The sequence below is a fragment of the Cetorhinus maximus genome, chromosome 15, assembly GCF_964194155.1.
Source record: "Cetorhinus maximus chromosome 15, sCetMax3.hap1.1, whole genome shotgun sequence".
In the NCBI taxonomy this organism is placed as follows: Eukaryota; Metazoa; Chordata; class Chondrichthyes; order Lamniformes; family Cetorhinidae; genus Cetorhinus; species Cetorhinus maximus.
In genome coordinates this window covers 44,003,359-44,017,923 of record NC_135893.1, presented here as the reverse complement: position 1 = coordinate 44,017,923, position 14,565 = coordinate 44,003,359, and the positions used below count along the sequence as shown (strand labels likewise).

Sequence of the window (14,565 nt, the reverse complement as noted above, 5' to 3'; positions counted from 1 at the left end):
TTTTAAATAAAGGACCAATATCTGCGGGCCATCGGTGTGGAGAGGGAACCCATCACCAATCCGATTGTGGCTGCAGCTGTGGCCCTTTCACCTTTGTGTCTCCTTCACTGTGGCACTGAGAGATAGCTCTGATGGATTCTCAATCTGATGCCAGGAGGCCGCCTCCAAGTAGTTGTTGGGCTCTGACTCAGCAAGAGGGACAGTCCAATTCTAGGAAAATGCTGACATATTTGGAAAATATGAGGTCTTATTTGGCCTAATTGGCTGTGGGTTGCTGTGGTAGCCCAAGACTGGAAACTCCCACTTGAGGGCAGGATAGCATTGGGGATCCACCCCAATGCCACAATCTGAATTTCCTTGTACCTCCCTCTCCCCAGCCTCATGAGAATAGTTCCAGGGATGAGGAATTTCAGTTATGTTGATAGATTGGAGAAGTTGGGACTGTTTCGTTGGAGAAGAGAAGGCTGAGAGGAGATTTGTTGGAGGTATTGAAAATCATGAGGGGCCTGGACAGAATTGATAGGGAAAAAATGTTCCCACTGGTGGAAGGATCAGGAATGTGAGGGTACAGATTTCAGGTAATTGGCAAAAGAAGCAATGGAGACATGAGGAGAAATTTGTTCAGCAGCGAGTGTGGAATCTGGAAAGCACTGCCTGAAAGGATGGTAGAGGAAGGTTCAATAGAGGCATTCAAGAGGGCATTAGATTATTATCTGAAAAGGAAAAATATGTGCAGGATTACTGGGGGTGGGAGGGGATGGGATTAAGTAAATTGCTCCTTCAGAGAGCTGGCATAGACATAATGGGTCAAATGGTCTCTTTCTGTGCAGCAACAGTTCTGTGATTTTCTGAAAACATGAACTTGACAATAGGCATCTAAACTTTCCAATTAAGGTCAACCATGAGGCACCTATAAAATAAAGCACACAGGAAAACCTACATTAGTGTGCCTTCAGAGTCTAAACAGACCTGGTTTTGAGCTGTAATCCAGAGAGGAAGTACTCCATTATCCCACCATTCTAATTCGTGTATGTGAGTTTGTGTGGTAGTTTAAGTAGGGTCGAAGTATTGAAATACAAGTTGTGGACAACTCCATGATCTTGAATCCATCGTCCTATGAAAAAGGAAGAATGTAGCTTCAAACTGCTGAACAAAGAATAACAAACACCAACAAGGTACAAGTTCAACCAGCTAAATACCTTATAAGCAGACCATGAACTATTCAAATACCGTGTATATTGTTCATATTTGTAAACTGAGTCTTGTTCAAATTTGTACATTTTATCCTGCCCTTCTCCCTGTTCTTATATTTTATAGAAATGTGTTGGGAAAGAACACAGGCCTGAGGGGAAACTGAGTGAGAGACCAACAGGTAAAAGCAGTGCCAGGGAGTCAGAAACAGTCAGTCACTATGTTCTCCGCATTTCATAGAGGCCAGGGAAGAATTGTAGAACCTGGAGGTAAGGAAGCACAGAGCTGACATTCTGGCAGCAGAGTAGCAGAAGAGTTATAAATATAGTGTTACGATCCCGGTTGATGTTACTACTGGGCAAGTCAGATCCCAGAGTGAAACCTGGCTTGATAGATCCTAACTTTTATTTTTAAGAAACTATGGAAGTAAGTAACAGAACAAATTCACAAGAGTCTGCAGTTGAACTTTTAACACAAAGAATAAAACATTTATTAAGCAAGAGAAATGAACTATATTATGTCAGACAAAAGATTGGAAAGACCTCAATACAAACACAAGAAAATGATTCAAATATTCACTATTCCTCATCCCAGCTATATCTTTATAAACACATACAAATTAGGAAAGGCAAAATGATTTACCATATTTATCTTATACTCTAATATTCAGGGTAAGTATGCAGTACATGTGAACCAACTGGCGAATTGTGGTCAGACACATCACACTCCAAAGTAAATGACAGATGCGACCAAAGCAGAGTCTATGGATTTCTCAACAACCCACCCAGATGCTTATCACACCGTGAGCCAACCAGTCTCACTGAAACTCTGCCTTTCTCATGAGGGTTACCAATATCCATGTTTGAGGAACACACCTTGGAATTCCCTCCAAATGTCACTCCCACTCAAATGGCTTCAACAAGGATCTACCTCCAGGGTTTCAATCTCACATTCTAAGACTCCTTTCCCCTGGATCTTCGAGTACACTCAAGCTTCACCTTCCAAGCACACTTTCAGGTCTTTGACCGTGCCATGCAGAACACCACTGTTCCAAAAGGGTTACCTTTGCCCATGAGGCCTGCAGCACGGAGTCACCAACCTTTGGCTGCCTTCTTGGATCTTCAGGGCTTCTCTCAAGCCCACTTCAATTGAAGTCTGCTCTTCGCAGCTCTTTCTTTAACTTGGGGCCTTTTTCTCTGCTCATTTCTCTCAACTTTACTGAAAAGGATCTGTTTCTGATCTCTGCCCTTGTCCCTCACCTGCCACTTTCTTCTGGGATGTCTTTCTGACCCACTCTCTGATTTGGGATCTTCTCCCTGTCCCCCTCCTTGAGTCCTGCTTCCTGGGACACTTTCTCTTGAATGGTGCTCCTGTTCAAGTCACCTGACTCCAGTTTTGCATTGTTTAACATCCTTTTCTTCTGCGATTGAGCACAAAGCTGGTTCCTGGCCTAAAGATGTGAAAATGGGCAAACTGCGCATGTGCAACCTTTTCCCGGCTGGCACATGTGTAGAAATCCCGAAGCCTGACAGGAACTGTAGATCCTGAACTGCAACTTCAGTTTAAACTGAAGCTAAGTATTGGAGTTCGTTACAGTAGGGTGACTGGATTTTCAAAAGTCAAAACTGGGACACATTGAAAATTATTCATAAAATGATTTACATCATTTTTAAACAAGTTATTATAATGGCATAATAGTAAAAGTTAAATACTGTGGATTCTGGAAATCTGAAATAAAAACAGAAAATGCTGGAAAAACTCAGCAGGTCTGGCAGCATCTGTGGAGAGCAGTAACCTCTGACGAGCATCGGAAAGTGCTGGCTCGCAGAAATGAAAAGAAATAAAAGCTTACTTACCTGGTCCTGAAAATTGCGTTGCTACTTTTGTTCGCTGGAGCTGCTTGGGACCTGCATCGAAAGAATCCTCGCAGGCCCCAGAGAAATCTAGATCCAGTAGATTCAAGGAGGCCACGCCCCCTTTTTTTACAGCACTTGCTGCCGTGAAGCAGATAAGTTTAAAGAGCCAGGGAAACTGACAAACCAGGGAAACTGACAAACCAGGGAAAGGTAAGTGTCTAAGGTAAGTGGATAGGATCTGGAGGTTGGAGGTGTCTGGAGGCCAGGGGGTCAGAGCTCTGTGGGGAGCTGTCTGAGGTCAGGTGGGGGGGAGGGGTCTGGGGCGGAGGGGTCTGGAACGGGAGGGGTCTGGGGGGGGGTGCCCGGAGATGTGAGGTTGGGGGTTGAGGGGGTGCGTCAGGAAGTTGGCATGTCCGAAGACTGGGGGAGGATGGGGGTGTTCAGAGATGGGGTGGGGGAGGTCGTGGGGGGTCCAGAGGTCAGAGACGGGTGGACCAAGGTCGGTGGGGGTCTGAGGTCGGGGGGAGGGTAGGGATGTTCGGAGGTCGGGGTGGTGCAAGGTTGGGGGTGGGGATTGAGGTCGGCATGGGGGAGGTGGGGTTGTCGGAGGTCATGGGAGGGGTTCCAAGGGCAGGGTGGGTGAGGTTGTGGGTGGAGGAGGCAGGTTTGTCGAGGGGTGATGGGATGAGTCCCGTGGGTGAGGGGGCGGGGATGTGGAGTGGGAAGTGTGGGGGCGTGGGGGAGTCCCATGGGGTCGGTCTGGGTCTTTACCATAGTCACTCAGAAGTTAGAAGAGGTTTTAATTCTTCTAACTTTTCCTGGGTGACTATTGGTATAACCCTGGCGGAACCATCCAAAGTTTGCGATTTAAGTCGCATTTTCGGGTGGTTCCCAGCACAGCGCAATTGTCCAGAGGAAGTGTGCACTTCTTGGCAATTGCAGTGCAAACCCTTACCTGGGAACTTCCCAGAGGCATTCCCCAGCGGGTCTTTGGGTTACCCCCCAAAATCCGACGCTGGGGAGCGTGGAAGTTATGGGCCAGAGTTAATGTTTTGAGTCTGTATAACTCTTCTTCCGAGCTAAAGAGAAGTAGAAATGTGATGGATTTTATACTGTTTAAGAGGCGGTGGAGCAGAATAGAAGGTCATGGATAGTTGGGAACTGAGGAGGAATTGACAAAGATGTCAGAGACACTGGACAAAGGGAATGTTAATGGTAGCGTTAAAGACTAAAAAAGGTGCTGATAGTGGCATAAAGATAAGGCAGCAGAATGTTTTAATAGCAGAACAAGGGTCATCACTCTGTGAAAGCACAGCATAAATATAAGGGACAGATGGCCCTGTTTGGGTGGTGGAGTTGGGGAAAAAGGATAAAAAATTTATAAAAGGATGAAAAATATCATAATTATTTACAGCACCCCATTATGCACTACAATATGATTTTAGTTTCTTAGTACAAAAGTTTAACAGAAAACAAACTCCAGTATAATGACCACAGTATCTTTACAGCGGAGGCCATTCGGCCCATTGAATCTGCACTGGCTCCCTGGAAGAGCATTCCACCTAGTCCCACTCCCCTACCTTATCCCCGTAACCCTGCACATTCTTTTCAGACAGCAATCCAGTTGCCTTTCGAATGCCTCAAAAGAACCTGCCTCCACCACCCCTTCAGGAAGTTTGGGGAGAATTTTCTCCCTGTCGGAGGGGTGGAGCAGGAGGGGGTGTGGGCGGGCGTGCAGCCGATCGCCGCCCATGATCAGCTGGGCGCCGCCATTTTACATGGGCAGGCCCAGCATGACGCGCACCCGGAAGCGCCGTGCACTCCCTGTGTGGGCTTGGGGAGTAGGCTGACTCAGGGCTCTCGCTCTTTCACTCGTGCGCGCAAAGGATCGTAGAAATCTCCCCAAGGCACAGAGCTGCCTCAGGGAGATCTGTTTGATTTTTAAAAATTTTAATAAAGACAAAAAAATTTTTTAAGACACGTCCCCTCATGTGACAGTGTCACATGAGCTGGGATATGTCAATGAATTTTATTAAAAAATGTTATTAAACTTTGAAAACCTTCATGAAACCTCATCCCGCCTGTGGATGAGGTTTCATGAAAAATGCGAAGGCCGCTTGGGCTCTTCGCCTGCCGCCAACCTTAAGGTTGGACAGGCAGCTCAGTTCAGTATTTTAATTGATATCTAAATGGCCTTAATAGGCCTTTGACAGTTCGGTGGGCGCGCAGCCGACTCCGGTGTGCGCTCGCTGAACTGAATATCTAAATGACATGCGGTGACGTTGGGACGCATGCCTGATGTCACCACATGTCATTTTACATGTCGGCGAGCGGGGCCCGCCCCCACTCGCCGACCCAAAGATTCTGCCCTTTGTTCCAGACTCCAACCACAGTCTGGGTGAAAAAGATTTTCCATTTTGTTTACGCTAGCTAATCCTAAAATTTCAAATTTACCTTTAATCAGTTCAGAGCTGCAAGGATGTATGCAGATAAGTATAGGTATTGCAACTTTAATTGTTGCAAATTAAACTTTATTATATGGACACTGGCGCATTCACTTGATATTTTTGCAGGAGACATATTTTCAAATTCTAACTTCTTTTAGCAGGCCAAGAGACTTATACTAACCGTGCTTAAAAGCAGAGAGGGGAGAAATCAAAAAAGTCGATGATGGAGCAAAGTAGGCACAAGTTGGAATATCTCAAATTAGATTCAAAAAGTGGATCAGCACCATAATAAGAACACTGATTTTAGTTGCCATGAACAACCACATCAACAGATGACAAATAAACAACTATGCATTTTGAATGTTAAAGAGATGGGGACCCAAATCTCACTCTGCCTTAAAAGTGTAATGTGTTTTTGGTGATACAGCAACCACCCTGTTTCCATGGATATTGGGTGAAATTAAAGATCAGAGAGTGCTAAAAAAAATCCTCAAATAAGAAACAGTTAAAGTTTGGAGATCAAACTCTCCTCTTTTCTGAAATCAGGTGCAGCCGGCGGCCTCCAAACATTACCCAAACCCGCACTCCCCTTCCCCCAGCTCTGCATGGGCAGCAGAGTCTGGCTCTATTTCAGACAGCTGCCCAGCACACTGCAGGACTGACTGTGTTTCATATATTCCCAGGACCCAGTGTGTGGCAGAAGGAGATGGGGGTGGGGTGGGGTGCAAGGGAGGCATCCTCCACAGTTTCACCCATCAACGCAGGAGCACAGGGCAGGACCCGGCAGACTAAAACCCTGCGGTCCACTGGGAGTAGCCCGCTGTTCGCATTCGGAGAGTCAACTCCCCCTCTATCTCATCGATTCTGGTGTCTCTCTGGGCTGGTGAGCGCTGGAAAAGATTTTACTAACTTTTTTTTCAAACAATTCCTCCATGTGACTGCCATGCACCAGGGCTGATGGGAATTGCCACCCCCAAAACATGTGACTAGGTTTTCAAAGCTAGGTCATATTGAAAAGGCTTGGGAAGGATGGGCTCCATGATGATACACATGTTGGGCAACCAATGACAGAAGTCTGGGGGAAGGGCAGGTGAAGGTGCAAAGTCATGAATATGTCCAGCCAGAGTTGGCTACCCTATTAAGACACCCAAAACTTAAGATAGCAATTACAAAACACCATTTCTCTCCACAACTAATTCCATTGCTGCCAGCTGAGATTACATTGTTGACTGGAGCCTGGGCAAATCAACATCTGTTGACCTCCAAATCACTCTACTGTAGAAGATATAGTGTTCCAGCAGTTATTTGCAATCTACATAGATGATACTTTCCAGACTGAGTCAATTGCCCTTCCAGTGCCTGGCGACATTGGGCTGTGAAAGGCTCAGCCTGGAAGATATCCTTTGTACAGACTGTGAATAACTGCTGGAACACTATGGTGCCAATTGACATTTTCCCAGTCAGAGTTCTCTAAGGCCCCCTTCAAATGTTTGCTTCCTGACAAATCCCATGGTGCTCATTTTCAGATTCATAACAGTCAACATTTAAATAGAATGAAGGAATTTTGCTGTGAAAAGATTTAGAATGTTGGTGTCACTTTTATTTGTGACTCATGAACTTGGATTTTCCGTAAATGCTGTTCGGAGATTCAGTGATGGGGGTACAATCTGCCCGTGTCTTCCTGAGCCTGTGCTTGGTGAATTGGTAGGTTTTGCCTGGGTTATAGTATCTTGCACCCCAGGGATGGGCAATAACCAACTTTTTAAAGCTGTAATCGTGGCTGGAGAGTATGGAGCAATATGCTGCTGCTTGTCAGGTCTGGCAGCATCTGTGGAGAGAGAAATAGAGTTAACGTTTTGAGTCCAATATGACTCTTCTTCAGAACTTCAACATGAAGTCATAATGAACTCGAAACATTAACTCTGTTTCTCTCTCCACAGATGCTGCCAGACCCGCTTGAGGTTTTCCAGCACTTTCTGTTTTTATTTCAGGTCTCCAGTATCTGCAGTATTTTGCTTTCTTACATTTGCTGTTATTAACCGAGGTAGCACTTCAGGATCCTTTCATAATCTTTCACAAATTCAGCAGAAATCTGCTGGAATGTGCAGCTTTGAGAATGACTGTCAGCACTATTAGGGCTGGAAATGGGAGCAAGTGAAGGACACTGTGTACAGCTTCAGTGTACAGGCGAAAAAGCAAATATAGCAAGACTGCGATATATTACCATTTGCTCACATTTGTCGACACATGCGCTTTATTCAATTTTTCCAAACATGAAATCAAAGGGTTTTGACAATATTTTTGCTGGCCTTCAAACAGATAACTTTGGGATGGATGTGTTAATCCCTACACTACAAGAGCACTAGGAGCATCCTGGAGAGCAGAGCTCGAATGTTAAACAGTATAGACAGGCAGCTCATTCACCAACTTGTTTTACAGAAATAGCACAAAGTTTGAAGGGACAAGTGCGAATGGCCCAAGAGCGATTTGTGTTTTGGGAGAGAGCAGATGAGTGACAGTGCAGAATTACACTCCTGACTGCTCGCAACTTTTCATTTATTAAATGGTGTCATGTCAAGAAGGGGTTGAAAGTTCAGATTCTGAGCAGTGTTGCTGAGTAATATTGGTGTTTTATACAAATTAGAATTATATTCGAATTATGAGGCCTATGATTAGCGGTTAAGACCAGGGCCACAATTTAGAATGAAATCAGCTCTAGTCAAATATCCAATTGAAAAAATGAAGTTATTTCCAGATTATTTACAATTAAGGAATGAATTTTACCCTCTCAAGTTGTCTCGACCTCATCTCTAGACTCACAATTTTAATTCTCTGTCCCGGTTGCTCTTTGATTGAAACTGGTTTTATTTTTGGGTCAGTGCTTCTTCAACGGAAAGATGGAAAGATTGGGGGTGGGGTGGGGAGGAGGGGGTGGGTGGCGGTGGGAAGGGGGGAGGCGCTACCTCTACAAGTGTGACTTCTGGTTGGTGGACACTGTTGTCAATCTTGTGTCACCATCCATCGATTCTTAGGTGGAACGCAAGAGGAGGAGCCACAGTGCAGCTGAAAGACAGGACACTGGGACACTTGGGGAAAACTCGGACCCCAGGAGATGTAGGGAAAAACCCGAATTGTGCGGGATACTTGAGGAAAAACCCGGACACAGAGGGCAGGATTTTCGGGTAGTTGGGCGGGCACGGTGGGCGGGCCCGAGAGTGGCTGGGAAACGGGTGCCACCTGCGATCAGCCCCTGACCGCGATTTCACTCTTGCAGGCTAATTAACAGCCAGTCAGTGCTGAAAGACTCAGCGCTGCCGGCGTGGGGGTAGGGAGAGGGCAGGCGCTGAAGAGAACGCAGGCATGGGGATGCACGGAATGAAAGCTCCCTAAAGACAGGGAGCTGAAGAATTTTAAATCCAAAAATAAACATTATGAAATTCCGAGGAAAGTCTCCACCCATAAGATTCACTCACCTAAAGATATTGATGATAAAAATTCTGCCCAGACGCTTTTTAAAATTAATCACCGTAACCTTATCCCACCCTTGGATGAGGTTTCCTCAAGAATGCAAAGGCCATCTGGCTGATTTGTCGCCCTCCAACCATAACGTTGGACGGGCAACGAAAAATTACCATCAATTGCTACTTTAATGGCCTTAATAGGCCTCTTAATTGTTGGCGGGTGGCTGCCAACGCTCGCGTGTTCCCGCTGACCAAAATATGGTGTGAGAGCACAATGACATCGGGACACTTGCCTGACGTCATTGCGTGCCCGAGCTTGTCGGGAGCGTCCCTGCACGTGGAGCAAAAAATCCTGCTCTTAGGAAAAACCCGAACACCAGGACACTTGGGGAAAAACCAGGACACTTGGGGAAAAACCCGGACACCGGGGGAAAAACCCGGACACCGGGGGAAAAACCCGGACACCGGGGGAAAAACCCGGACACCGGCACACCGAGGGAAAAACACAGACACCGAGATACTTAGGGGAAAACTGTGCACGACAGGTAGGGAAAAAAATGGGACACCAGGACATTTAGGGAAAATCCAGAAAGCGGAAAACTTGGGGAAAATCCCAGACTGCACAGGACACTTAGGGAAAAGTCTGGACATCAGGACATGGGGAAGAATCTGGACACTGGGAAACTTGGGGAAAATCCCAGACTGTGTGGGACACTAAGGCCTGAATTTTTCCTGCGTTGGGCATGCTCGGTGGTAGCGGGCAGGGGTGGTCATGGACCCACCCTCCGCCCGTGATTGGCTCCGCACCGGCATTTTACTCAGGCGGGCACATGCACATGAAAGGGCGCTTCAATCTCCCTGAGGCACGGAGCTGCCTCAGGGAGATTGAAGTGGTTTGTAAAAACATATTTACAGAAATTAAAAATTTAATGAGACATGTCCCCTCATGTGACTGTATCACATGAGGTGGGACATGCTTTTATTTTTCATATAAAATTTTTATTTAAGTAGTAATAGCTTTAGGAAACCTCATCCTGCCCGTGGATGAGGTCTCCTAAAAACCGTAAAGGCCACTTGGCCTTTTTGCCTGCCCGCCAACCTTAAGGTTGGACAGGCAGTGTTAATAATGACACTAATTAATTCATTAATGCTCCTAATAGGCCTATCAGTTTTCGACGGGCACACAGCCAACTTCAGTACGCGCCCGCCGAATGAAACATTGCGAGACAGCGTGATGACACTGGGACGTACGCCCGATGTCATCACGCGTCATCGCACACCGACTGAAAAATCCTTTTCTTAGGGAAAAGCCTGGATACTGGGACACGGGGAAAAACCCAGACACTGGAAAATTTGGGGGAAATCCCAGGCTGTGCAAGACACTTAGGGAAAAAAAGGGACACCGGGACACTTGGGGAAAACCCTGGACACTGGGACACTCGGGCAGAATTTTAAATCCCACGGGCTGGTGCGTGTCCGACCTGATTGGGTGCAAAATAGCGCGCGATGATGTCGGGTGAGCATCCTGACGTCATCGTGCACTTGAGCGATATTTTGGTCGGCAAGCATGAGCAGGTGCTGGAGCCACACCCGCCATTAATTAAAAGGCCACTTAAGGCCATTAAAAAGTCAATTGACACTGATTTTTTGTTGCCTGTGCGATTTTGCGCTCGTCACACGAGCAAAACGGGCAGGCGGCCAGCCGACAATTTCAAAAACCTCATCCACGGGCGGGATAAAAAGGGTCAGCAGCATTGCCAGTGTCAGTAGTGAGGAGTTTTGGAGAAAGTTTGCTGCTGGTTGCTTATTGGTACTTGGCAGCTTCATTTCTGTTCGGGGCTTCATTCTTAGCATTGCCAGGCTTCATTTCAGGAGTCTTTGGTATCTGCCAGGCCCCTGGAGGATTCAGCCCGTGTGGAACCTTCCAGATATCAGACAGCCTTCCCTTACCCTGGTAATGGGGATTGTGGTATCTGCTGGAGGAACCTCCTCTGAGGTGTAAGAAAAGGAAAAAAAGGACAGGAGGCCAGGTGTCCCTATGCAGCTTCCAGAGGAGTGACCTGTGGGACTAGAGGTGCAGGCACAAGGGATGCAGGGCCAGCAGGTAGTCCAAGGCAGAAGGGGCTGCAGAAGCTGCCACTATCCTGCTGCCAGGGTTTACAGGCAGCGATGTAGCTACCTCAATATGTCTGAGATGCAATGCTGAAGGAGACTCCGCCTCTCAAGGGAGACAGTGACCTCCATTTGCCTCAGATGATTAAGCCTGAAATCAGCTCTGACTGTGTGGGTGGACACCCCATGCCAGTGGCTCTGAAGGCCACAGTGGCCCTCAACTTCTATGCCTCCGGCTCTTTCCAGGGGTCAGTGGGGAATGTGTGTGGAGTCTCCCAATCAGCTGTCCACAGTTGCGTCAAACTGGTGACAGAAACTCTGTTCAGGCGGGTACTGAACTTTATCCTTTACTGTACAGATGAAGCCAGCCAGAGGCTTTGCAGTGATTGCTGGATTCCCCCGCATCCAGGGTGCCATCGACTGCACATATGTGGCCATCAAGGCGCCAGTGGGGCAGTCGGGTGCCTTTGTTTTTCTCCACAACAGAGACCATGGCATGCAAACCCTCATGGATCTCCGCCAGATCCTCCCGCACATCCCGCTGGACATTCAGCATCTGCCGCCTAATGGACGACTCCAGAGACCCATCATCAGCCATCGACTGAGCATCATCCTGGTCTCCAGCAGTCCTCCGACTGCCAGTGCCCTGGGCACTCTCTGCCTCCACCTGCACCTTAAGCAAGTGTGAAGTCCCCTCACCAATGTGCATCGAGATACTAGCTGCTGATATAATGCCCACCGAGGTGCTGGTATCTGCGCTGGTGCCTGGCTCAGAGAGTGGGTGTGACTCAGGTGCAACTGAAGCCCAGTGGTCCTCCCGTGTCAGGGGTGGTCCTTCGGGGTCAACAGAGCGAGTGCGTGCTGGCGAATCTAAGGGCATGTCATTAGTTAAAGTCACCACACTGTCACTGTGCATGCCAGGCACCCTGGTGAGACCATAAGACATAGGAGCAGAAATTAGGCCATTCGGCCCATCGAATCTGCTCCGCCATTCAATCATGGCTAATACGCTTCTCAACCCCATTCTCCCGCCTTCTCCCCGTAACTTTTGATCCCCTTACCAATCAAGAACCTATCTATCTCGGTCTTAAATGCACTCAATGACCTGGCCTCCACAGCCTTCTGTGCCAATGAATTCCATAGATTCACCACTCTCTGGCTAAAGAAGTTTCTCCTCATCTCTGTTCTAAAAGGTCTTCCCTTTACTCTGAGGCTGTGCCCTCGGGTCCTAGTCTCTCCTACTAATGGAAACATCTTCCCCACGTCCACTCTATCCAAGCCTTTCAGTATTCTGTAAGTTTCAATCAGAAACCCCCTCATCCTTCTAAACTCCATCGAATATAGACCCAGAGTCCTCAAACATTCCTCATATGTTAAGCCTTTCATTCCTTGGATCATTCTCGTGAACCTCCTCTGGACCCTCTCCAGGGCCAGCACATCCTTCCTGAGATACGGGGCCCAAAATTGCTCACAATATTCTGAATGTGGTCTGACCAGAGCCTTATAAAGCCTCAGCAGCACATCCCTGCTTTTATATTCTCGAAATAAATGCCAACATTGCATTTGCCTTCCTTACTACCGACTCAACCTGCAAGTTAACCTTAAGAGAATCCTGGACTAGGACTCCCAAGTCCCTTTGCATTCCAGATTTCTGAATTCTCTCTCCATTTAGAAAATAATCTATGCCTCTATTCTTCCTACCAAAGTGCATGATCTCACACTTCCTCACGTTGTATTCCATCTGCCACTTCTTTGCCCATTCTCCTAACCTGTCCAAATCCTTCTGCAGCCTCCCTGCCTCCTCAATACTACCTGTCCCTCCACCTATCTTTGTATCATCCTATAACTTAGCCAGAATGCCCTCAGTTCCTTCATCTAGATCATTAATGTATAAAGTGAAAAGTTGTGGTCCCAACACTGACCCCTGCGGAACTCCACTAGTCACCGGCCGCCATCCTGAGAAGGACCCCCTTATCCCCACTCTCTGCCTCCTGCCAGACAGCCAATCTTCTATCCATGCTAGTACCTTGCCTCTAACACCATGGGGTCTTATCTTACTGAGCAACCTCCTGTGCGGCACCTTGTCAAAGACCTTCTGGAAGTCCAAATAGATAACATCCATTGGCTCTCCTTTGTCTAACCTACTCGTTACCTCCTCAAAGAATTCTAACAAATTTGTCAGGCATGACCTCCCCTTGATGAAACCATGCTGAATTTGCCCTATTTTACCATGCACTTCCAAGTATTCTGAAATCTCATCCTTAATAATGGACTCCAAAATCTTGCCAACAACCGAGGTCAGGCTAATCAGCCTGTAATTTCCCATCTTTTGCCTCACTCTCTTCTTAAGTAGGGGGGTTACATTAGCGATGTTCCAGTCCTCTGGGACCATCCCTGACTCCAGTGATTCCTGAAAGATCACGACTAACTCCTCCACTACCTCTTCAGTTATCTCCCTCAGAACTTTGGGGTGTAATCCATCTGGTCCAGGTGATTTATCCACCTTCAGACCTTTCAGTTTTCCGAGCACCTCCTCCTTGGTAATGGCCACCATACTCACTTCTGCCCCCTGACTCTCTTGAACTTTGGGGATGTTACTCGTGTCTTCCACCGTGAAGACTGACGCAAAGTACCTATTCAGTTCCTCCGCCATTTCTTTGTTCCCCACTACTACTTCTCCAGCATCATTTTCCAGTGGCCCAATGTCCACTTTTGCCTCTCTCTTACCTTTTATATATCTAAAAAACTCTTGCAATCTTCTTTTATATTACTGGCTAGTTTACCCTCATATTTAATCTTCTCCCTCCTTATTTCTTTTTTAGTTGTCCCCTGTTGGTCTTTGTAGGCTTCCCAATCCACTGCTCTTCGCCGCATTGTATGCTTTCTCTTTAGCTTTTATGCTGTCCCTGACTTCCCTTGTCGGCCATGGTTGCCTCGTCCTCCCTTTAGTATGCTTCTTCTTCCTAGGGATGAATTTTTGCTGTGTCTCCCAAATTACTCCCAGAAACTCCTGCCATTGCTGTTCCACTGTCTTTCCTGCTAGGCTCATCTCCCAGTCAGTTCTGGCCAGCTCCTCCCTCATGCCTCTGTAGTTGCCTTTATTCAACTGTAATACCGTTACATCTGATTCCAGCTTTTTCCTCTCAAATTGCAGGGTAAATTCTATCATATTATGGTCACTTCCTCCTAAGGGTTCCTTCACCTTAAGCTCCCTTATCAAATCTGCCTCATTACACATCACTAAATCTAGAATTGCCTGTTCCCTAGTGGGCTCCACCATAAGCTGCTCCAAAAAGCCATCTCGTAGACATTCCACAAATTCCTTTTCTTGGGATCCACTACCGACCTGATTTTCTCAGTCTACCTGCATATTGAAATCCCCCATGATCACTGTAACCTTGCCTTTCTTACACGCCTTTTCTGTCTCCTGGTATATCTTGTGCCCCATATCCTGACTACTGTTCGGAGGCCTGTACATAACTCCCATTATGGTTTTTT

General features: G+C 47.0%; 1 protein-coding gene across 1 annotated transcript in view; it reads right to left on the bottom strand.

Moving 5' to 3' along the window:
- LOC144690626 (ectonucleotide pyrophosphatase/phosphodiesterase family member 7-like) overlaps window positions 1-14,565 on the bottom strand; it is a 50,408-nt gene that overhangs the window by 17,330 nt on the left and 18,513 nt on the right. The window contains 2 exon segments of the mRNA XM_078558312.1: window positions 970-1,028; window positions 1,031-1,114. Of these exon segments, the coding sequence (XP_078414438.1) occupies window positions 970-1,028; window positions 1,031-1,114 (143 nt within the window).